The sequence below is a fragment of the Varanus komodoensis genome, unplaced genomic scaffold (assembly GCF_004798865.1).
Source record: "Varanus komodoensis strain SLA01 unplaced genomic scaffold, ASM479886v1 scaffold92, whole genome shotgun sequence".
Taxonomy (NCBI): Eukaryota; Metazoa; Chordata; class Lepidosauria; order Squamata; family Varanidae; genus Varanus; species Varanus komodoensis.
Genome location: NW_025336624.1, coordinates 1,695,111 through 1,720,862, shown reverse-complemented (window position 1 = coordinate 1,720,862; position 25,752 = coordinate 1,695,111). Strand labels below are relative to the sequence as shown.

The window sequence follows — 25,752 nt, the reverse complement described above, 5'->3', positions numbered from 1 at the left end:
TTGATGTTGAGTTTCAAGCCAGCTTTTGTGCTCTCCTCTTCCACCTGCATCAAGAGTCTCCTAAGTTCCTCTTCACTTTCTGCCATTAGAGTGGTATCATCTGCATATCTGAGGTTGTTGATATTTCTCCCAGCAATCTTAATTCCAACTGGTGATTCATCCAGCCCTGCCTTTCTCATGATGTGCTCTGCATACAAGTTAAATAGGCAGGGTGACAGTATGCAGCCTTGCTGAACTCATTCCCAATGTTGAACCAATCAGTAGTTCCATGTCCAGTTCTCACTGTTGCTTTTTGATCAGCATACAGATTTCTCAAGAGACAAATAAGATGGTCTGGGACTCCCATCTCTTGAAGAACTTGCCACAATTTGTTGTGATCCACACAATCAAAGGCTTTAGCATAGTCAATGAAGCAGAAGTAGATGTTTTTCTGGAACTCCCTAGCTTTATCCATGATCCAGCGTATGTTGGCAATTTGATCTCTAGTTCCTCTCCCTCTGCGAAACCCTGCCTGTACTTCTGGTAGTTCTCAGTCCACATACTGCTGGAGCCTAGCTTGTAGGATTTTGAGCATCACTTTGCTAGCATGTGAAATGAGTGCAATGGTGCGGTAGTCTGAACATTCTTTGGCATTGCCCTTCTTTGGAATTGGAATGTAAACTGACCTTTTCCAATCCTGTGGCCACTGTTGTGTTTTCCAAATTTGCTGGCTTACTGAGTATAGCACTTTTACTGCATTGTCTTTTAGGATTTTGAATAGCTCAGCTGGAATACTGTCTCCTCCACAAGCTTTGTTGTCACCCTGAACTTAAAAAGTTCCAGCTTGTTCCTGGAAAATTTCCAATGGAGGGTATTCAACCATCTCCCTAATCAAGTTGTGTCCAAGCAGGTGCTCCCATGTGAGAGAGTGTTATTAAATGTTTAACTTAAATCCATTTTCTAATAACTGAACAATTTTCATTTTGTCTACAGTTGATAAGGGAGCAGAGTGGTTCTTCCTGCTTTTTTCTGAGATACTTAAAAAGTTTGACATTATTTCATATGTTATCTCATCCTTCTATCAAAAAAGGCACTCAAGCGTGCTTAAAACCATAAATAAAACTTGATTAAAACAATAGAACAAATGCATTAAACCACAATTAAAAGCACAGAATGAAAACAACATCCCACCCAACAGATCCACTTATATGCCAGCTTGAATGAAAAGGTATTGCCTTGATATCCAGGAATAGCAAAGAGGGGGTTGAAGAGCAGCAGGGAGAGAGCAAAGCTACCCTCCCTCAATAGGGCATTTTTCACCCTCTGAATAGTCACCAAGAAAGCTGCTCTTTGCATCACCACTGAAGGTGTCTCTGAAGGCAACAGTCTCAAAAGAAGGACTCTTTTGAAGCCAGTTCATGTGGGAGAATACAGACTTTTAGAATGCTTGGTCCCAAACCAAAGGGCTTTACAAATCATAACCAGCAGTTTGAATTCAGAAACATCAGTAGCCTGTGTGAAGTTGTCATGACTAGGAGATGACTGCTCACTGTAGCCGCAGTCAACTGTCTGGCCACCACTAACTAACCAGGAGTATCTCTATCTTCCCTGGATTCCATCTGTTTGCCCTCATCCAGTCCACTTTTGACATCAGAGACAGTTTAGGACTCGAACAGCTTCCTTAGATTTAGACAGAAAGGAGAGATGGAATTGAGTGTCATTAGCATACTTAGTGGCACCAGATTCCAAAACTCTGGACAATGTCTCTCAGCCTTTTCATGCATGTGTGAAAATAGCATGGAAGAGAAAATCCAGCCCTGAGCACTCCACAGACAAATGGCCATGGAATCTCCAACACCATTTTCTGAAATCACCCGTCCAGGTAGGAGCCTTCAAATGAGAGTTTTTTAACACTGTTGTCAGCACCGCTTACCTTTGAACTGATGTGATTTCAGCAGTTTGACTCTCACAGGAACACATGGTAATTATTGTACAGACTTGGAAAGCTTCCAGAAGAGACTTTTTAACCCACTATATAGATCTATACAGAACTCTCACCAATGGCAGCTATTCCAGCATTGATGGTGCAGATCTTTTTGCTGAGCTGGGTCATGTCCACCCCAAGATTCCCTCAAGTATATCCATGATACCAAGACAACAAATATCTCTCTAACAAGGTAACACTATGAATTCTCCTGACACTTCCAGTTATAGTTGCCAGTAGTGAGTGTAGCTTCTCAGAATTGAAGGTCATTACAATGTACTTGCTATCTTCCATGGTAAATGAGAAGCTGAGATAACTTGCTATGAGAATACATTTATTAAAAGTCTTGATATCTTGACCACTGTGCTACAGTTTGCACAAGCCAGAGACTATGCTACACAGTGGAAACACCACAGGTTTTTCTTGGTAAGCATTCTTCATTTTTGAATACTGAAGTTTCTTCTAGAATATCCATTAGTTTTATTTTTAAAAAGAATAAAGAAAAGGGTATGCAGCTGACCTTTTACAGCTTTATTGTTATTTATGCAGTGCCTGTAGCATTTACAGTATTTAATATGCTAAATGCTCAGTAACATTAAAGCTGTTTTACTAATTCTGACCTCAAAGAAGTTACAGCAAAGTTGAAGTTGAAAAATAAATATGCTTTAAAGCTAGTTTGTGGGAAGGCTATTTTTACAGTTGGCAACCAAAATCCTGCAGAACCTTGAAAAAATGTTATAGACATTTGCTTTTTGCTATCCTGTTGACTGTTTTAGAAAACAAAGTTGGTGCTCCCTGTAATTTGGCATTCTAGGCTATTACCAAGCTTTCCCATCCATAATCAAAGTGGTGTGTCAATTTTAAAGTAGTTCTACTGAAATGAATGAAACTTAAAGTAGTACTGGCTTACTGAAGTCCAGTTTGTTTCAGTGGGACTGCTCTAAGAAGGATTGACATGAGATCCAGGCAAGAATCTCTGTATACAAGGCTGCAGCCCATCACGTCTCGCATTTCCATCATGTGAGAAATGTTACCCTTTCTCAGGTTTCAGTACCTACAGTCCAGCTTTTCATGTACTTGGCATGGCCTGAAAGAACAAAAGTCTCTTGACTCTTAGCAAGTGACGGCTTCTCAGCTGCTCTTGCTGACCTGCCCTGTTGCTCTGGAGCCATGTTTCTCAGTCAGCTTCAGTCTCTTACAGTTTCAGGGAAAAGCTGAGGAGTTACATGATCAGCATCTCCCCCAGGCTTATTTTAAGCTTTCCCATGAGCAATGGGTACAATCCTATGAATCTTTTTTGGTTGTTTCACGACTACCTATAATCCAGCCAAATGTTCTGATTTCTCTTCAGAGTGTTGCTGCTGTTTGCTCTGCCTTTATGCCAACTCACCAGCACACCAGTGTTGCACAAATAAGCATAAAATGGCAAGTTGTTCAAGGTGAGCACCTGTTTCCCTTACTATACCACAACTAGGGCAGAGGTTGGTTTTCAAGACTGTAAAGTACAAACCCATCCTTTTATCATGGAGCAGAGAGATGAGAGCATTTCAAACTTGTAACTAGAATGAGCAATGTGAAAGGGTGTTTCTGGAATGGTTGAGACCGAGGTGGCCAGCCCGATACTAGGATCCCTTCCATTGGTGCACAATTTTGCTATAAAGGCACCATATGAAAGACAGCAATTGCTATCCAAGGCCCTAGAAAGTTTTATCTGTGATGAACTGTCAATACTGACTGGGAACGGTCAGTTCTGCTGTTTTACCAAGTCCATAAGTGCTAAGAGACCTCCTTTTGGCCTCTACTCAAGCACGTCACATTTCCTGGAGTAAGCCATGCATCCTGTTGTGTAGGTACAATAGCAGCTGACTCAACACGTCAGGACTGACTTTGTGAAAACATTTGCAGGGGCTGCAAGGCATTTCCTTGCAGCAATGAATGTAAAAGCCCTCTTTGTCCTTGTCATGCTTGCTCTGGTTGCTATTCTTGCCCTGGTGTGTGTGCTCCTGACAAGGAGCGCAAGTTCTGCTCCATGTGCTGCTGAGATACAACCTTCTCTGAATGAAATGCACAATGACCAGAGTCTGGTATTTGCTGCCTTGTCAGCAGAAGAGATAGCCCTGGTCCTGAAGTATCTACAGTCGGAGCTGAGATTGCCCTTGGTAGATGCTTATCATGCAGGCTCTTCTGATAATTGCATTTACTACCTGGATATTGAACTTCCCAGCAAAGAAGAGGTGCTTAAGTTCCTTGATCATGGTGGGCCGCAACCACCGCGAGAGGCACTAGCTGTGGTGTTCTTTGGAAACCAGCCAGATCCAAATATCACGGAATATGTAGTGGGCCCACTCCCAAAACTGACATATCATCGGGATGTGACCACACAGAAATACAGAAGCAAGATATCCTATCATGGAAGAACTGTGATGGGCAATGAATATGAACAGATTCGGAAATTCATGGTGGAGAAGAAATTTCCTGAGGCACCCACTTTCCTGAATCAGGTATTTGGACACAATGGAAGCAACTTTGCAGGCCTTACATCAGCCCCTCGGGGGTTTCAGTCTGGAGATCGTGCTACTTGGTTCAGCTTGTTCCAGAATGTAAAAGGCTACTTCCTACATCCAGTGGGAATGGAAGTGCTAGTAAACCACAGCGGTCTGAACATCACCAACTGGAGTGTGGCAAAGGTATTCTACAATGGTCAGTATTATAATGGTATGGCAGAACTGGAAAGGGAATTTATAGAGAAGCGGGTGCTTGTGGCAAAATTAAAGACTGTCTCACCTGATGGGGGGTTTTCCTCAATGTATCGAAAGGTCCCCACTCTGGGATGTGGTCCTTTGCACCATGAGCCTTGTGGGCTACGTTATAGTGTGAAGAAGAACCAGGTAGTTTCTTCATCTTGGAGTTTTGCCTTCAGGATAGATGTGCATAGAGGAGTACATATCTACAACATCAAATTTAAGGATCAAAGAATTGTCTATGAACTCAGTGTGCAGGATGCCATGTCTGTCTATGGCTCCAATTGCCCCACTCAGATGTTAACCCGCTATATGGATGCAAGTTTTGGAATTGGAAGATTCATGTATTCACTGGTCCGGGGAGTTGATTGCCCTTACTCTGCCACCTATCTTGATGCTGTTTATTTAGTTGAAAACTTAAAACCAGAAGTACAGAAGAACTCCATTTGTGTGTTTGAGCAGAGTATAGATGGGCCCTTTCGGCGCCATTACTCCAACCTTCAATCTCTCCACTATGGGGGGCTATCTGGCTACGCAATTGTACTGCGTTCTGTGTCTACTTTGGGCAACTATGACTACATCTGGGACTTTGTATTTCATCCAAATGGTGCCATTGAAAGCAAAGTCCGAGCCACTGGTTACATAACCTCATCTTTCCTTTATGGTGATGCTCTGAATTATGGCAATAGAGTTGCAGATTCCACTCTTGGCACAATCCATACTCATTTAATCAACTACAAAGTGGACTTAGATGTGGGAGGTAAGTTCTTGTGAAACAGTAACTTGCACCATTTGTTGCTATCGTTGGCAGCTCTGCTAAACATCACTGTTGCTTCTTGTCTGTCTTCTATATCATCCCATTTTTTAATCTCTGGAAAATTGCAAAGAGGGTAATTTTAATTAATCAGGGGACTGAGTAAATAGCTAATGAAGAAAGCTAGGGCAAATACGTGGCCAGGTTTGCTGAGGACACCAAACTATTTAGGTTGGTCAAAATGAATTGTGAGGAACTCCAAAGAGATTTCACCAAGGTGGCAGAAAGGTCATCAAAATGGGAAATGCAGTTCAATGTAAGTGTGAAGTAATCCATGTTGGGACAAAAAACTACAAAAATACATTGTGATGGGATTGGAGGTAGCAGTGGCTGAGCAAGAAAGGGACCTTGGGGTAATAGTGGACAGCTCGATGAGAGTGCTGGCCCCGTGCGTGGCTGCCATGAAAAGTGCAAATCCCATGGGAGGCATAATTAGGAATGAAACAGAACTGCCGAGATCTTACTCCCCTCAAACAAACCCTTGGTATGACCACACTTAGAATATTATGTCCAGTTCTGGTTGCCTCACCTGAATAAGGATATTGTTGAATTGAAAAAAGTATAGGGAAGTCCAACAAAAATTATCAGAGGGCTGAAGCAACTCTCCTATGAGTGGCTAAGAAAACTGGGATTGTTCAGCTCAGAAAAAAAGTAGGGAAGGACATGGTAGAGATGTTAAAAATTATGCACAGCATAAAGAAAATGGACATGGAGACATTTTTCCTCTCCCATAAGACTTGAACCTGGAGACATTCAATGAAGCTGATTGGAAGATGGTTCAGGACAGACAATGTATCTCTTCACACAATGTACAGTTGAACTATGAAATTTGTTGCCAAGTGAAGTAATAATGGCCACTAATCTGGATGGCCTTAAAAAGGAAATGGGCAGATTCATGCAAAAAGAAGCTATCAGTGACTACTAGCCTTGCTAGCTGTGTGCTGCTTCCTTCACCAGAGGTGACATTGCCGGCATACACTGGTTGCTGAGGAGCTTGGGTGGAAGGAGGTCTTGCACCCATCCTGCTTCAGGATCCTGTGGGCAGCTGGTTTGCCACTATGTGTGCGGAGTGCTGGACTTAGATGGACCCTTGGTCTGATCCAGCATGGCTTTTCTTATGTTCTTAATAAGACTCCCTGATACCCACTGGAATTCTTACTCAGTTCTTGTTCCTAAGCCTTCATTAGTGTGTGTGTGTATAAAATCTGTCTATGTCATGAAGCCTTAAGCCTTACTTTTTAAAAGAGGAAATTAAAACTGGGATTTTTCCTGAAGTTTAACTTGAAGACAATGCCAGGCTCCATTCTTCTATGAAAAGCCATGGTTTATCATTCTTCTAATTCAGGGGTCCTCACACTTTTCCACCAGGGGGCCAGTTGACAGCTGCCGGTGCTGGGCGCTGGCCGGAAAGGTGGTGCTGGCGGGTCATGCGGGCCGGCGCGGGGCGGGGGAGCGCGTGCGGCTGCGTGTGCTGAGGTGCAGGTGGGGCGTGCGGCGAGGCGAGGCGCGGGCGGGCACTCGCTGCGAGGCAGGCGCGTGAGGCAGCAGCCGGCTTGCTTGGAAATGGTTTTCACCAAGCGAGAAAACCACTGCCTCCCCGCGCGCAAGGTGGGCGGCGGCGGGCGCGTGTGTGGGCGCAGTGGGTCCAAATGGGCATGGCGGGCCGGATCCGGCCCCCAGGCCGTAGTTTGAGGACCCATGTTCTAATTCATTATCTCCTGCAATGTCATCCAAGCTATTGAAGGGTATGTCATCAGTTCGCAATTAGCAGCTCATAAATCTCTCAGTCTCTACCACCAGGGACTGTAGGAATGGCCAGAGAAGCATCATTGATGCCATTCCCTGAGTCAGATGCCATTCATTACAAGAATGCATCCCCTCCCACCCTTTGAGTGGATCTCTACCACTGCAGCGTTTGGGTGCTTACAGGTGAATGCTACAGATCAGAAAGTCTTGTGTGCTTATTCTGGGGTTTTTTTTTTCCTTGATGGATTTTTAAGGTAAAGCATGGGAGTGTTACTACTGGGAGATAATGTCTGAATGAGGGAAGGCAATAGCAAAAAGCTTCATTTGGAATCTCTGCTTGATACTCAATACGTTAAATTTCAGAGCAAAGTATCTCTCACCCAGAAGAGGGTGCCATATAACAACCAAAATGCAGCCACATTGTGGAAGAAATGTGATTGGTTAATGTCAACTTGAAACAATACATTATTACCAGTTCTTATTCATGGCCTCTGTGCATCACTCATATGAGCTCTGCACCTTTGTGGAGCCTGTTGTCAGGAAGATTCGATAGCTGAGAACATTTTGGCGGGAGCCGCTCCCCCATTCTGGTGTCTGGTGTATGTGCAAGAAATTTCTGCCCATTTCCTCAGTTCTTCAACTGCCTTCTGCTGTGCCTTGGGAAGACCATTTTCTGTCTGTCTTTTTCTTTGGCGCATTCCCCCCCCCCCCACTTCTATTTCTAAACTGTTAGCCTTCCATCTGAATTAAAGTACAAGCTAAGGAACCTGTGTCTCCTGCAGTGCTGGCTCCAACCATGGGCTTCCTGCACCTCCAAATTGGCTAAGAACACCAAGGAGTCTGTACAAAAAGCAAGGCCTGAAGGGACAAGAGACTCCTTTGGGGGCAGGCCTGACCTGCACTGTGGGGCTGGTGCGTTGGTTCCAAGGATGGCATGCAAATTTGCCTCCACCTGTAATCCTCGGGTCCAGGATGGGTGCTGCTGATGCAGCTCCATGAGAGTGTAGATGTGGACTGCTGACTACACTTCCACTCTGGCCAAGGCTTGCCAGCCTGCACTAGGCTGGTTCCCACCCCCCACCCCCCACCCCCCGTGTAACCTACCTTTGCGCCACCTTTGCGACAACCCCCAGGAGGTTCCCCTGCCAGCCATTTTGGGGCGGGAGATCAGCTTGGTACCTGGCCATGGTGCCACCTGTGACCCTGCCACCCTGCAACATGGCTTCTGCAAAACAGGTCCTGCCAGACAAACCTTGTGGAATTCTATGACAAGGTTTCGAGGTGGCTAGATGGAGGGGATGCAGTGGATGTGGTATACCTGGATTTCAGCAAGGCCTTTGACAAAGTGCCCCATGATATCCTGGTGGAGAAACTGAGGCACGGTGGGTCCAAATGGGCATAGTGGGCTGGATAAATGGGCATGGCAAGCTGTTTCCGGCCCCTGGGCGGTAGTTTGAGGACCCATGGATTAGGGCATGGCTGACGGTCTAAAAGCAGAGGGTAGCAATTAGTAGAGAATCATCAGGATGGGAGCTGGTGGTGAGAGGGGTCCCCCAGGGCTCTGTCCTGGGGCCGATCCTGTTCAATCTTTTCATCAATGACCTGGAAGAGGGTGTGACCAGTTTGCAGACAATACTAAAATGGGGCAGTGGCCACAACTGAGGAGCAGGTATTCTGGATCCAGAAGGATCTGGACAGACTGTGGAAGTGGTGCAGGGAGCAAGAGGATGGATGGAGTTCAATGCAGATAAGTGCAAGGTCTTGCACTTGGGACTCAGGAATAGGTGTCACAGGTACAGGATAGGGGACAAGTGGCTGGAAAGCAGCACTTGTGAAATGGATCTCAGTGTACTGGTCTACTGCAGGCTAAACATGAATCAGCAGTGTGATGCGGTGGTCAAGAGGGCAAATGCCACCCTTGGATGCATAGCTAGAAGTGTGGCTTCTAGACCTAGTGAGATATTACTTTCACTCTATAAGACTCTGGTGAACCTGCAACTGGAGTATTGTGTTCAGTTCTGAGCTCCACATTGCAGGAAAGCTATAGCCAGTTTAGAATCGGTGTGGCTTAGGGCCACAAAGATGGTGGCCAGATTGCAGGGGAAGCTGTATGAGGTGAGACTGAGGGAACTGGATCTTTTCAGCCTGGAGAAGAGGGGACTCCAGGGCACTCTTTTGATGACATATAGGTACGTAAGAGGGTGCCACACAGACCTGCAGAGGAAGGCAGGGTGCTTTCCAATGGAGTGAAGCTCAGGGAAGCAAGGTTCAATTTGGATGCCAGGATGTACTTCCTGACAGTTAGGACGCCTAGGGCATGAAATGGGCTTCCATGGGAGGTCGTTGAAGCCCCATCCGTTTCTTTGTCTATGTTTCTATGTTTCCTGAACAGACATGAGGCTCCATGAAGACGCATGGGTGGGACTTAATTGCCTTCCTCCTGTAAGGCATGATGCCTTCCCCAGTAAACATGGTGGCCTCACTCCCAAGCATGCAGCCACGGCCACCCTGCTCTAGGCACCACCGCCTGGGCATGAGTGCCTGTCATCTCCTACTTGGAGGAGGATTCCTCAGGTGAAGAAAGCCAATTCCTTGAGCCCTATCCACAGTCAGACACAGGGATTGTGGCTGCAGATGACTGCCTCCCGTAGAGGAGCCACCAGCTCCCTCCTGGGCAGTACCTGGGGTTCCTCAAGAGCAGGAGCCACAGGCAGAGGAAATTCACCCCCTAACTAGAAGAAGGAGTGCACAGCTTCGACCAAAGTCCAAACAGGCTGAAGGGGGAGTTTTCTCTGAAGCAGCGTATGGAATTACTCAGCTGTGCTGATTTCCAGCTGGCTATAAATTAGATCAGACAGAGCTGCTCTTTGTGGTAAACAAACTTTGTTATCCACATTCTCTGACTTCCTTAAAACTAAACAGTATCTAGATTTCTGGCCTGTCTACTGGACATTCTTTTGGACAATCCTGTTTGACTTGGAACTTCGGACACACACACAAACCATACGGCCTTAACTCTTGGACTGAACTGATGATTCTTAGACTGGGTGTTTGTGGGCACAGGGCAGGACAGTGCTCAGGAGAACCACCTCCAGCCACTTTGGATGGGCAGCTCAGTTCAACTTGGCCATGATGCCTACTGCAATGCTGCCATCTGCTGCACCTGAGCCAGGAGGACTCCTTGAAGAAAGGGCGGCACTTAATTGCCTCCTTCCTGTAAGCCATGTCCTTCCTAGTGAAGGCAGTAGCCTCACCACCAAGCGCGCAGCCGCTGTCACCTTGCAATTGGCGGCACCACCTGGGTGTGACTGCCTAAAAGGATGCCCACCAACTGCTTTGGGAGGGGTAGTTTGGCTTGATGGTTGGCCAAGGTGCCAGAAGAATTATGCAGAAAACATCAACAAGATGGAAAGAGGAGTCCTATGAGAAACAACCGGAGATAGTGGAAAGTGAACCTAAAGCTGCTCTGAATGCACTTGGAAGGAGTAAAGCACCCATAGTGGACAGGGTGCCAGTAGAAGTATTTCTAGTTGAATTGCAGGTATTCAGGAAAGCATTAAAGACCCACTTATTTTGTTGGCCTTTACATAATCTGTGGGCTACAGGTTTTATTGATGTTGCCTCTTAAAGTGTTTTACTGCATATTTGTTGATTGCTTTTCTATTTTTCTTATTTTTTATTTAGTAACATTTATATCCAGACTTTTTGCCTTTTGCAAGGAGCCCAAGGTACACCACCTTGAGATGCTTCTATCCTCAGAGGAAGTCTGAAAAATCATTTGAAAGAAAGGAAGAAAATAAACTATTTAGCCTAAGTTGCTACAACACTTCTTGCCTCAGTGTTTTGCTTGAGAGGCATTATTACACATATGTCCCAGAGCTTTCACAGGGACAAGAAAAATGTGTAGATGTTCTAAAATTGCATGAAAGTGCAAACATGGATAATAAAGGCAAACATGTTCTTCCACTACATCCCCATAAGCTCCAAAATTCATGAGCACTTTGTTTCGCAGCCGTGTATAGATTTTTTTAAAAAAACCTTATAGACATGGAACAGATGTATAATTTGTGTCAATCATAAAAGAAATCATGTCATGGTAGTCTTGCAGTAAGCAATTTCATGGATTTTGTGATGCAAAACAATTGTAGATGACTGCCATTGTTTTGTTTATCCACCCAGGTTCAGGATGAACTTTTTGAGGCATGTTCCATGTTTTATAACAGCCTTTTAAAAGATCTGTCTGATTATAATTGCCAAGTTGAATTAAATATATTATATACATGTTGGATATTTGGATTGTGACAATCCATTGCATTGATTGAATTATTGTTTGTTCTTTCAGTGCTCCTCAGATTAGATCATTAGAGCTATATTATAATGACTATAAATTTGTCCATGTGTAAATATGCAAGGTGTGTGCAGTCAGTGTATGGCACATGGAGGGCAGGTGTAGTGTGGAACTGGTTTCCGAGCCAACAGGTTGCATCTGCCTCCTCTGCTCCTCCCTGCATCCCATCCTCAAACCACTCCTTTGCATCTGCTCCTACTTTAAAAACTCATCTTGTAATCTTGCATTCTGACTATGCCTGTCCTGAAAAGTAAATTCACCATCTCCTGGAAAAGCTAAGAAATCCGACTTTCTTTGTGTAAAGATTTGATTTTAAAACCATCTTTCTTCTTTTTTATTCTTGTCCCACTCCTATATTCATAATGAAGGTGTGATACTGGGAAATCATGTACATTAAGCTTTTCTCTTCAATGCATCCTCATGCCTAGAATAATTCCACCAGTATGGAAATATATTAACTAAACAGCTCATAACCCTCTCCACAACACCACCTTTCCTTTTCTAGGTGTGAAAAATTCCTTGGTAGCCAATGACATGAAATTTGACAGAATAAAGGTCCCTTGGAGCCAAGACCGAGAGATTGTCCAAATGAAAATGGTGAAAAATGTCTTGGATACTGAAGACAAAGCTGCCTTCCGTCTTCATGACAACATGCCGAGATATGTATATTTTGAAGCGGATAGCACAAACAAGTGGGGTCATAAACGTGGCTATCGGATCCAAACAATCAGTTTTGCTGGGGACCACCTTCCTGAGTCAGATCCAATGGAGAGAGCTGTCAGCTGGGGCAGGTAAGCGACTAGTCTACAGGGACTGTAGTTCATGTTGGCTTGGAGCCTTTGTCATTCCTAAAACTTGATTGTTGCATCTTTGATCGGTATAAAGCAAAATTGTACAGTATTTGGCCTGTATATGCTCATCCCTCTGGTTCCCTCTGAGTTCCACTTCAGCCCATTGACTGATATAAGAGAATTCCTGTAGTCCTGGGAAGGTCTTTCATAATCTTGTAAAATGCTTGAATGGTTTGAAATTAAATACAACAGTAAAAAATTCAGACATTGTACAAGCAATTTATATGCTATTTATTTATAAAACACCTTTTGGCCCAAGTAGGTTCAAGAACTTAAAAGAATTTTAACACATAAAAAGAAAAGTAAAACAATTCAAGAATAACCCAAAAACTTTAAATGTCACCTGTAGCAACATGAGGAGCAGAAGAGACTCATAAAAAGAAAATGTGAAGCTAATACATTGAAGACACAGTTCTCCCCACTGCCCAAAGAGGTCCTCACAAGCTTCCATACTCAGGAGCTTTTCAAATTCCAGGGGTGAGAGAAAGGGAGCACAACAGTGGGGTCACATCTAGTGCCCTTCATTTTCTTCAGATGGCCATTTTCAGCTGCGTAGGTTTAGCAAAGAAGGCAGGAAGGACACTGGGGCACCAGCTGCAATCATTGTGCAGCCCCAGCCTTCCCTCTTCCCCACAGCACGCTGAGCTGCAACCTTGCCGTGATTCTTCCACACCAGCTGTGAAGGGCTCAGCCTGCAGAGCCCAACCACCAAGTCCAGCCCTCAGCACTCTAAAAAATGCTCTCCTTTAAAAACAAAACAAAAACCATGTAGAACAAACAAAACATTAATACCTGTCCAAAACTAAACAAAAAAGGAGCCAGTGTAACTTCCACTGGGAGAGAGTTCCACAAATGAGTGCTACCACAGACAAGGCCCTGTCCCAAGTTTCCACCATCCTACTCTCCCTTGATGGTGAGGCATGCAGGAGGGGCCTCCAAGGAGGAACTTAAACTTCAGGCAGCTTAAACTATAGGATCTTAACCTGCATTTGGGTGAAAGCAGTATTTTTGTTATCCTGGACCAGTAGAAGGTACACCTTGAAATGAACCTGGGTATAAACTGGCAGTCAGTAGAGTTGACATAATAAGGTCTGCAAAGCATGCACCAGAAAGCAATTTGACCATTGCATTTTGCATTTGCTCTTCAAGGGCAGCCCCTGATGGAGTACATTGTCATAAAATATTCCCCATCAACCATGTTTCCAAAGGAACAGGCTGCTCTTGTACATATGCAGCCTGACTTTTGTTTTCTATTTCTGCTCAGCACACCTAGGGGTTTTTAAGCATCAGGACTTCCAAGCGAGAGGACATTTAAGCCCTGCTTGTCATGAGCTATTCTCTTCCCTCTTTTCCCTCTGTTTCTCAGACTCAAGACAACCCTTTGAACTGCAATTCTTTTACTGAAACTTAACAGATTACAGAACAGTTTGAACACTAAATGGCCTGCTAAAGTTGAGGGAGAAGCATCTGCTCATGTAAAGAGTTGAAACCAAACTGAAAGCTTCCCCTCTGTCCCACCCTTTCAGTAAAGCTTCTGGGTCCACCCTCAGGGTGGCTCTTGCTGCTTAAGTTCTAGACCAGTGACCCTCAAACTTTTTCAATAGGGGGCCAGCTGAAAGGCTGCGGTGACCGTCGTGGGCCGGTGAGGTGGGGGTGCCTGGGGGCACAGGCTGGTGAGGTGGCATTGGGTGCGCGTGCACGGCAGTGGCTCGCTCGGAGATCTCCCAGCGAGTCCAAAACCATTTCCGAGCGAGCAAGCCGCCACCTCCCTGCCCATGCTGTGAGGCAGCAGCGAGCGTGTGCGTACAGGGGGCAGGCGGCGGTGGCGGCCTGCTCCCTCGGAGTCCATCTCTGAGTGAGCAAGCCACCGCCTCCCTGCACACGCAGCAAGCGTGTGCGCAGGCGGCAAATGGTGGCGCGGGCCGGATGGATGGCCATGGTGGGCCGGATCCATCCCGCGGGCCATAGTTTGAGGACCCATGTTCTAGATGGTGGGATAGTGGGTCACCCTCTAATCACACAGCATGCTTCTCCTGCCACCTCCTTACCAGGTCAAGGACTGGGTCTCACATTTGCTCCCACTGTCACCCGGAAAACCTTTCTGTCCCTTCCATAGCAGGCAGGTTCTCATGCTCTGTCTGAGAAACTTCACTGGGCAATCCTGAATCAGAGAATTCCTGTTCTCCCGCTTGTTCTTCCACCACTTCCTCAGAGTCAGGTGAATCCATCTATACTGAGTGAGAGACAGGTCCATGTTCTACCCTGCCTTCCTTTCTATGTGTAAGCTAATCGTTGGGGTGAGAGGGAGAAATAAGGGTCTTATTACCAAATGTAATGGTCTTTTTTATACTTCCATTGAGGTTCTCACTTTGCCTGTAGTTATGACAGATGATTAAAAGGGTTTTAACTGATATGTGTAAGATAATTAGGGAGAACCTAATGTTGGCTTTGTGGAATGGAGGTCAGTTTGGTCTTGTTAGCTAGTAATGCATTTTTATTTCAGTGTTCGGTTGTTTATTTCTTACATTTTCATACCTCCCAATAGCCCGAAGGCTCTCTCCTCCTTAATTCTGAGCCATCATTTCTGAGTCAAATCTACCAGGCCTTATGCCTAGTGGGATATCATTCAGTCTCCACAACGCTTTGTTTTGGTTGCTTGTTGCTTTTCAGATACAAGCTGGCTGTTACCAAGCGAAAAGAAGAAGAACCTTTTAGCACCAGTATCTATAATCAGAATGATCCATGGACGCCTTCAGTTGCCTTTGCTGACTTCATAGACAATGAGACCATTGTTGGTGAGGTGAGCAATAAATTCTTTCAGGTGCTGGTGAACCACTGCCTAAAACTCGAACAAGGACTGGACAGAGTATGGACTTCAAGCTGGAATTAGATGCTAGCCACATCTGTTCTTCTCCTTGTGAATGGTGTTGGGTTGGCATATAGGATATAATCAGGAAAGAGAATCATGGTGCAGTCTGTACATTTTAAGAATAGGAAAAAACGTTATGAAGCAAACCCAGAGGCTTCCAAATATGCTTTTGCTGGTTAACAGGAGTGGAGGAATGAAGGGGAGGGATTTTCAGGGAAGAATCGGGGAAAGGAAGTACTTTAAACTTCTCTGCTGCCAGCTTTCTCCTGCAAAGGTACCCTAGGCCACTTTAATCTGTTCCCACCCCCACCCTCCAAGAATAGACTTATGCCTGACTGCTAGAAGGGCATGCTGATGCTCCTGTTCAAATCCCCGCACCTGGTTTGGATTATACTCTTGCATGCAGAAATTGGATTCTTGTTTCCTCCAGGTTGAATAGATCTATAGATCTTCAACATGGGGGATAATACCATTAAGCAGAATGAAATAGTCACCTTAGTCAGCTCATTCTGGGTTTCATGGAAGGATAATTGTAATTTCCTATTGCATTTTTCTACTGGGTGAAAAGTGCTTGTTGCTATTTCTGCCTCAATTACCAAAATAACTGTTTACAATTTAATTTTAATTAATACAACATATTAACTAGATTCACACGATGTGGCAGCCTATCTTGGGTAGCTAGTCACAGTAGGTTGTCTTGTCATCTGAATCAATACTGCTTCCTATCTGGGGGCAACCAGCCATGTTGATAATGCATGGCTAATTTTAGGGGTTGTTGAATACACAATGTCACCCAAACCTAGGAGAGTGATTCCATTGTGGGGCTTGGAAAGTGGCAAGTGACTCGCTTAGCTAGAATAGCAGAAATCCCCATCCTGTTCCTGTAGACCTCACGCATGCCACCTTCAGTGACAGCCACCTCCTCAGTGCCCAGGCAGCACTTTGAAGTGGCCATTACTGGCTTTCAGTCTTTTTTTCCCAGCAGGGAACAGCTTACATGTGCACAACTTTGTTCAGAAAGTACCTGTTGTCAAAGCACAGTAGGCAACATCTGTGACTCAAGCAAGTCTGCATGTAGGTCACTTTACATGCCCTTGACAACTGTCAGCTGAAAAACAAAGAGGTGAACAGAATCTTTTCCCTGAAAGGGGGTGGTGGCTACATTGCCCGCCTTTGGGCCTGGTCCCCAAGGTTTTTCTGATTGCCCTGACTGCCTCTTCCAGCTTTCTCACACTTCTCTTCTCTCTCCCACTTCACTACCTCTAGGCACTTTGAAAAGGGGGATCTGCATCCTGCCCCTTTCCATGAGCACTTTCTTTTGACAAATCTATCTTCAGCAGATCTTTTCTGTCAGAAATTTTCAGCATTTTTTGAGACGGCTGCATATGCAGATTTCAAAAATACCGACTGAGCAAAACAAGACCTATTCACCTCCTTGCTTTTCTGTTGGCAGCTCACCAACTGCCAGCTGTCAAGCATATGCAAAACATGCAGCCTTGCTTGGTCAACATGCATGGATACCACCTATGGCACTTTGACAGCAGACACTTGCTAGCACATTGGCTAGACAAGGCTCCATGGTTTACTTCTTAGTAGGTATGTACCAGCATATCTGCAAATGACTGAAACAAATTAGAAAAAAATTACACATGAACTCACACGCTTTTGTGCTAGTGAAAACACAGAAGAATAACAAGTCAGTGATGGTCATGCCGAAGTGCCACTTGGGCATCAGGAGAGCAGTGTCACTAAAAAGAACATAGGGCTCCAGATGAAAGAAAAACACCATCAAAAAGGGGTCGTGATCAGAACATGGAGGAGAAAACAAGACAGGTTCTGTCATTTGGGACTTTGGGATACGAGCAGGAGGATCAGAGGGTAGAAGATGTGGAAGAGCTACTCCCAGTATTCACAGCGTGGCTTGTCATTTTGTGAAAACTCACCCATTAACATAGTTCACAATCAGAACTGTGTATTTGTTTAAAAGTAGGTACATGGTAGTTATTTTGTATTCACAAAATAGTTCATTTTTCTTGCCTTGTATAGGCAGTTTTAGCTCACAATATTTCTTTCAAGAGGTTTCATGTATTTGTGGTGATACCAAAACACACCTGGACTATCTTGGCTACTCTATACCTTGACTGTGAGAGGATGTGAATAGATTTGCTGCTCCATCTCAGAGAAGTAAAATGTTTGGGGCTGGCCCTGGGACAGTATCTGGCATGATCACTGGCACACATTGGTGATGCTATCTTGGTCCATGTATAACAACTGTGATTTCCATCAGTGTCCATGTTTGTGTTACAGTAATTTGCAATAGAGCAACTTCCCCTTATTTAACACAGTCTAGTTTGAAATGCACCCGTGTGAGTTGACACTTCTTCACTGTTACCAGTTTGAAGTAATTTCAGAACAGAAAAGTCAAATAAGCTCAATATTAAATATTCAATATTGCACAGATCCATGGCACAGATCGACATTTTAAACAGATTTGAGAGGTAAGGGCTCAGGCCTAGAATATGAGACAGGCTTAACTTGTTGGATATTTTGTTTGCTTTCATCAAGATAAATTCTATCCGGCACATACATTTCAGATGTTAATTATATTGTTATAGGAGTGAGGGCTGGACCTGATGATATACCAACATCAGTTTTTTATGATTCGGAGATACGAGGTTGTACTGGGAAAGGTTAATGGACCTAGCACGACCGCAAGTGTTAAAGATCAACAGGGCATTTTGTGGGAATGCAACAGTACGTATTTGGAGGCTCTTAATGGCTAGTGTGTCAGAATAGGATGACTCTCCCCCTCCCCCTCAAGGAATGTTGCAATCCATGTGCCTGTGAAGAAAACAAGTTTGCATTTTCAGAATGAGACTAAGCATGAGCAGAACTGGAGCATCTGAGAGCATCCAGGCCCCCAAGAAGATCTGACATGGCTATATTGGTTTTAGTGAGTTCAGCTCTGTGCTGCTGCCTATGCTTAATCAGTGTACATACACAATGCAAATATTACAAAATGCCAATAAGGGCATTTCTAGATGAAGGGTGCTTAATGCTACCAATCAGAAGGCTTTGTGCAGCAACTTCGTCTTTTTTGTCCTTAATGGATTTTCAGTGATAAGGAAAAAAGATAGAGGAAGTGGTGTTGAAACAGAGTTCAACCTCAGAGTTTGTAGAATGGAAGACCTCTATAAAATTCTGTGAACGAAATAGGGTGATGACATCACTAAATCCTCATCTAAAAGCACCTTTAACCTCCAGCGGCCATTCCAAACATAACCAACCCCTAGGTAAGTAGTACTACATCAATGGAAATTTTGGCTCCTCAGAGAATCAGAATATTGGAGCAGCTAAGAAGTTCCACTGAAGTAGTGCAGTCCTGTTTCCCGAGCAAAAGTTTGTATTGGGTGGGAGAGGCAAGAAAGCTCAATTCTTGATCTTAATGTTTATTGTTACCTCTATTGATGAATGGAAGGACAGGCAGCTTTTCCCTTCCCACTGCTTTCTCGGTGCAGTTTGGGATGTCACCTCAGTCTAGGGTAAGGAAGTGGGTGTGGATTCTAAGCCAGTTACCCTCCTTCAGTTATGTTTGCATTTTCAGAGCTGCCCTGATGGTAGAAAAACCAGCTATAGGCAGAGAGCTAGCTCTTGCTTCCCTTCTAACACTATAAATGCATGGTTTTTCCACTTCTAAATGTGTGCATATTAGCATGGCATATTCTTTTACTGCAGTTTCTTCTTTCCCTTGGGAGTTTCTATATTTAGGAATTTTCCTGTGCATCTTCTGTAATTGTTTCCCATGCCTTATTTACTCCACCACTTCTATCCCATCTCTGGCCTCCTTGGTGGTAGTATCAAATTCTTCCAACTTCTTTTGGCCATTCGGGTAGTTCTGAGGTTTTGTATTAATTTACAATTGTATGGGTTTTGTGAATATTATAGAACTACTGAGAAATCTTCCTTTAGCCATCCTCAAATCTAAACCATTTCTCAAAAACTAGCTTGGCAATGTATGTCAGTCCAGGAAAACTTATTTCAAGTTCAGGTGACTGCCAAATGGTTCAGAATAAAACAAAAATTTTCCTACCATGGTCAATTACCTATCCATCCATGTGAGTTCTCTTTCCTCAACCTTATAAACCTCAGAAGGTTGTCTTTGAGCTAGTATAATGAAAGATGGGTTTCCCAAGCTTTGGTATCAATTGCATCTGTCTCTGAATCATTGTTGCATCCTTTCTTCTTTTACCAAGTGACATGATCCTGTACTTTCCCCTCACTAGGACCTGGTAGCTTGGATCACCACTGGCTTCCTTCATATTCCACATGCAGAAGACATCCCCAACACTGTCACGCTTGGGAATGCTGTTGGCTTCCTTTTGAGACCCTACAACTATTTTGATGAAGATCCTTCCATCAATTCTCCTGACAGTGTTTTCTTCACCAGTGAGCAGGACCCCACTTCCTGCGATGTTAACCACATTGCATGCCTGCCCAAAACAGCAGCGTGCTTACCCAACCTTCCACCTTTCACTTATGATGGCTTCCAAAATCTGACAAGGCTCTAATACATGCTGGACATTGGAGGTGGGGAAATAATGGGGACAGTTTTGTATGAAATCTGTGTGTAACAAGGGCAGATAGTCCTGAGCTTTTTTCTGTTCAGTATCTTCAAACCAAATCTTAAGCCTTACTTGCTTGCATTGTATATGATTTGGAAATTATATTTGCAATATATTTTTTCTCTGATCCACACAGATTGCTCAACTGAATATTACCTTCTATACCAATCTCCTTTTCTTAAATGTGCATGTTTCGCTTCCCCACTAGGGCATGTCTATACTATGGATTGGCTGAGTTAACAGCCATTCTCCTTCAGACAAACTCTGCAAGCTGTAAGTTTGTAGGGTGGATTAACCATTTCTGGCAAAGAATCCCCAGTCTCACAAACTACAGTTCCTGAAATTCTTTGGGAGAAGTCATGAAAGTTAAACTGGTATAAACCTGGTATATGTTTGGCTTCTTTGGCTTCCTGCTAACAGCCTGGCTATGCTCTTGAGTCAAGGATGACAACAGAGCTGGTACTGCTGAAGCATGTCAGAGATTTGTAATGCAGGATATAGAATGTGAAATCTGTAGTGGTCTACATCTTCAGGAAGAAAATAACTTGTTGCAGTCCTTCCAATAGGGTATCATCTGATATGGTTTGCCTCAGAGAAGGTGTAAACTGGAATACATTGAATGTCTTATGCCTTACATTAAAGCTTCCTCTGCAGCACCATGTTGATGCTTCACCTCCATTTTATTCATGGATTAAGAACAATGTTGGTACCAAAGTCATGTATGGCATGTAAAATCACCAACTTTGGGTGAAGAATGTTTGTTATTGCTTTGTCTGATGAAGCTGAACCTCTGACATTTTTATACCATAACAGGATGTGATGAAAGAGGTCAGGGTGAAGGTTTTACTCCTGAGAGATGCTATGAACAAAGAAAACTAAAATGGAAATTTCTACTTCTCTTAAGCTCCACCTTTCACTCTTCTTTTTCTTAAGGAGATGTGCAAATAAACAAGCAGAAAGTCACACTTTGAATCTACTGTGTTCAGAGTATTGTGTGGAAAAGCTCAAAAGCTTTTGTTTGACCCTACAGCGGGGGGGGGGGGGGGGAGTGCAGTTGGAGGGATTCCAGACCATCCTAGACCTGCAAGATAGTTCTTCCCAAGCTTAGAACTGTGTGTCTGCCTGGGATATATCTACATACTTTGCTTTCTCCGCTGTGTGTGTTTTGCGTGAGCTTTTAACACGTGCTTTAAAATCCAAGGGTGTGTAAATTGGACCCAAACAGAGTAGGGTGCAGTGAATATGTACATTTGATTGTGTTAGGGACTGTAAGGCTTAAAAAAGAAACAAGGTCAAAACTAGCTGATAAGCCACCTTTGTGTGTGCTCAGACCCTAAATTCAGACATAGAAGGAAATAGAAGTGTGTAACATCCATGCCTGTAATTTATAGGAAGCTCAGAAACTTCACTTTAGTGAGGAGTGGTATAAATACTAGGGACTAGGCCAGGACAGGCAACATGGTGTTTGTGAGCTCCATTGCACCCTCAAACTTTTTTTTTTGAGTCCACTAAGGTGCCTAGTCTTCCTGTTTGTTATTTTAAAAAAAGCTTTCTCACTGGCAGTTGGGACTGCATCAAGATGAAGTGTTCCCGTCTTCTTTCTCTAGTAATATCTCTGGACCAACTACAGGGCTAAGATACACTCTTAGAAAATGAAGACAGCTGTGGCTGCAAGTCGATGCTTTCATCTGCAGGTTGGCCTTTTGTGCCGGAACAGTTCTGCAAATTGAATGTACCATAGGCCCCCAAAATATTGCCTACACCTAGGCTAGGCCTTTTGCTGTTTGCAAAGCCAGTGGTGCCATGTCCAGACTCTAGCGCTTCCAGTTTAATTATCCCCAAGTGCTGACGTTTAGTGCATGCTTATTGGGTATGGAGATGGATGCAGCTGCCATTAGCTCTGAGTAGCCCAGGAACAGAAAGCCTAAAAAAGGGATGCAAAGTTTTGGCAAGTAGCATTCTTGTGGCAGTGGCAGCGGCGGCTCCTTGTGCAAGGTGACTGGTCAATGATGATTTGGGGCAAGATACGTAGCTATAGGACACATCACCTTTCAAATATGATGGGCACATCTATTCTCAACCTAAGAAGTATGTATGTATGTATGTATGTATGTATGTATGTATGTATGTATTTATGGTATTTCTATACCATTCAATTAGATGGGCTCTCAGAGTGGTGTACAGAATATACCTAAAAATATCAAACAACAATCAATTTAAAAACACACTTAAAACAAATTCACCTGTCATAAAACAAGCACATAACAATAAAATTCAAGAAGTTTATGGTAAAACAATAACAAAGTAATGCATAATAACATCATAAAGCAGTTGCTTGTTATTTCGGCGGTGGCAGCAAAGCAGCACAGGCCGGGGAGGGCAGAGAGAGTGGTCAGGGAACTTGCACAGGCAGAGGATTGGGGGTGGGGGGCAGGAGGAGTGGAGAGGAAAAGAGGGGGGCTAGAGGGGCCAGAGAGGCCCAGGGAGAGGCAGAGGGGGCAGGGCCAGTGGCCTCTGAGGCTTATAAAGCCGCACTCGGTTGTTGGTGGCACCAACGGGCGATGTGACAAGGGCACTGTCCCTCGGTTGTGGCCCAGGTTGCCTGGGGACTCTCCTTCCAATGCACTTTGGGTTTGCCAAGGGAGTGTGGTTCTCAGCCTCAAGTGAGGGTGGCTTAGTGCAGGCAAGACAAGGGTGCAGAGGGCAAGCAGCGGGCAGTCTATGCCAGGCCAGGAGGGGGCCGTGGCAGGAGTGGCAAGTGTGATGGTTGCCTGCAGCTCCTGTGGAATGTTTGTCTTCCTCCCTGAGGAGGAGCCAGGATACACTTGTGCTGAGTGCGAGCTGGTGTCCAAGCAGGATTAGGTCCCAGATCTCCTTGAGGAAAAGGGGAAGGGTCTGGAGGATGCCATCACTACCCTCTGGGGAAAAAGAGAGGGGGAACAGTTCCTGGACGTTGCCCAGGAGGTCCTCCAGGCCAACTAGCGGCAGCCCCCTTCCGGACAGGCCAATGAGGAAGGGGCCACCAGGGAATCAGCTGGTGAGATGTGAAGGCATGTCATGCACAGGAGGCAGAGGTGGGCACCACGCTCTCCATCTCCAGGTGAGAAATAGGTTTTCTTTGCTTGAGCAGACTGGGGCCATGGGTCCCCCAAGAGATCAGCCTGCTCAGAAAGTCTGGCCTGAGGTCAGACGCAGGCAGGGGGCCACTGTCAGAGATGCAGGGGCTGAGGTGTGCCCCCTGATCTCCACCGGCTGGGCAAGAGGAAGGCAGTCATTGTCTTCAGGGACCCCTTACTAAGAGGTACCGAGGCAGCAGTGTGCCGTCCGGATCTCGGCAAGGGAGGTCTGCTGACTGCCAGGCACACGCATCCAGTGTGTGACAACCAGACTGGAGCAACTTCTTTCCGGGGGTGGGGCTGGTGGGGTCATCAGTCACTTCTGGTGATCCACGTGAGGACAAACAACACAGCCAGACAGGGGATGGGTGGGATCGCTCAGGACTTCAAGGCTTTGGGCAAAAGACTCAAGGACCTGAAGGTTCAGGTGGCCTTTTCCTTGCTCTTGCCTGTTCGTGGACATGGGCTGACCAGGGAGAGGAGGGTTGTGGAGATGAATGACTGACTGAGGGCCTGCTGTTGAAGGGCATGCTTTGGGTTCCTTGGCCATGGCAACCAATTCCTCACCAATGGACTTCTGGCAAGGGATGGATTGCACCTTACCAGGAGGGGGAAAACAACTTTTGAGAGTTGTTTCTTGGCAGCTTCGTCTGGAGGGCTTTAAACTAATCTGCAGGGGTGGGATCAGGGCCCTCAAAAATCAATCATGAAACCAAGGTGATGGAACAGGATCAGGGTCCCAGGGGCAGGGTGCTGTAGGGACTGCAGGGGCTGGCATGACTACTGCACAGATGGTTCCTCCTGTGCAGGGAGGCTGGGAGGAAGAAGGAGGTCAGGGGAGTCAGGAAATGAGGTTTGTAGAAAAGAGCTGCGATGTATGTACACCAATTCTGGGAGCATGGGAAACGAGCACGAAGAGCTGGAGGCTCTCCTGGAAGTAGCTGGGTACAACCTGGTAGAGATTAAGGAAACACGGGGGGATGAAAGGCAGGATTGGAAATTTTACATAAAAGGGTACAGGATGGGGGACAAGTGGAGAGCAGCACTTGTGAAAGGGAAACCCTAACCCTAACCCAGCCTGGTTTCCCCAGGATGGTTTGTTTGTGGGGCCATGTTCTATCGGTTGTTGTTGGTTGTTATATCATCCAAACCAGGACAACCAACCCTGTTATGGATATGTGGAACTGACTACAGGGTCTCATGAAAAAAGCAACAAAAACACCCCTCACTGCTCTCACCATAGGACTTCTGGGGTCTAAGTGGGAAGTGGTTGCAGCTGGCACTGACTTCCCATACTCCCCACCACCATTTTGGGCTTGTCATGGATTGTTTCCCTTTTTCTCCTTAGAGATTAAAATCCCCATTTTGACAACTATGAGCAGTCCTTTCAAAGTGGCCCAAGATCACATTAGAGGGGCTTCCCGCTGGGGTTTTTTTTCTTCATTTTTTTGGGAGGGAAGCACACAAATTGCTGTACTTGAGCAACTGGAAACATTCATAGTTGCAAATGTTCAGGGTGCACCCCCTGCACCTTGCACACCCAAAGTTCTCCATCCTCAAACCTTTTACAACTGCAAGCATGTACATTTGCAGAGAGTAAGTACGGGTAAAATAAATGTATGAATTTATTTGCACACAGGCAACCTCTCCAATATGCTGCTGCGTCAGGCTGAAGGGCCTGCTCACTTGGACAGGCTGTGGAAGTTGCTGGAGGGCAACAGAATGGCATTCAGTGTGCGTAAGTGCAAGGTCTTGCACTTGGGACACAGGAATTGGTGTCACAGGTACAGGATGGGAGACAAGTGGCTAGAGAGCAGCACTTGTGAAAGGGATCTCAGGGTACTTGTTGACAGCAGGCTGAACGTGAGCCAGCAGTGCGATGCAACAGTTTAGAAGGCAAATGCTTCCCTTGGATGTATGACCAGAAGTGAGGCTTCCAGAATTAGGCAGGTGTTGGTACCGCTGTACACAACTCTGATGCACCAGTTCTGGGTTCCACATTATAGGAGAGACATAGCTAGGTTAGAATCGGTTCAGCGCAGGGTCGCAAGAATGGTCGCCGGGTTGAGAGGGATGACATTTGAGGAGAGATTGAGGGAACTGGGTCTTTTCAGCCTGGAGAAGAGGAGACTCCAAGGGGATCTTTTAGCAACTTATAGATATGTAAGGGGATATCATGTGAAGGAGGGCCATGATCTGTTCCACCCTGCAGTGGAGGGCAGGATGCATTGCAATGGGGCAAAGCTCAAGGAACTAGGCTTCAGGTTGGATGTCAGGAAGTAAGATCCCTAGGATATGGAATGGGCTACCAAGGAAGGTGGTGGAGACCCCCTCAGTAAAGGTGTTCAAGGAAAGATTGGACAACCACATGTTGGGGATTACATGAGCGGAGCTGTTGGAGTTGGGGGTCAGGCTAGATGGCTTAGGAGACCCCTTCTGACTTGCTTTTTTCTATGTTTCTGTTGCAATCCGTGATCTTCAGCTTGTATTTTTTGTTCTTCCAACATAGTTTGTAGCCATCTGGAATAGTTATTTACACTGCACTTCTTTTACAGTATTTTCAAGTACTTAATGCTGCTCACTCGCTCTCTTCTGGCAAATAGCACACACTGTTAGGAAGTGGACCTCATTTCAAAGCATTCTTCATCCAGTGGCTTGGCATCCCACCATCTTAATGGGATA

At 45.1% G+C, this 25,752-nt stretch overlaps 1 protein-coding gene across 2 annotated transcripts; it reads left to right on the top strand.

Moving 5' to 3' along the window:
• Positions 1 to 3,868: 3,868 nt before the first annotated feature.
• Positions 3,869 to 20,613, top strand: LOC123017373 (membrane primary amine oxidase-like). 2 transcript variants are annotated; one of them, XM_044418684.1, is made up of 4 exons: positions 3,869 to 5,464; positions 12,118 to 12,403; positions 15,134 to 15,263; positions 19,616 to 20,613. In XM_044418684.1, exons 1-4 carry the CDS (start codon positions 3,895 to 3,897, stop codon positions 19,898 to 19,900), a joined length of 2,271 nt encoding a protein of 756 aa, XP_044274619.1. In that variant the 5' UTR covers positions 3,869 to 3,894; the 3' UTR covers positions 19,901 to 20,613. The 2 variants fall into 2 exon arrangements, with proteins under 2 accessions (XP_044274619.1, XP_044274620.1); XM_044418685.1 differs by having other exon boundaries at positions 3,872 to 4,663.
• The last annotated feature ends 5,139 nt before the right edge of the window (positions 20,614 to 25,752 follow it).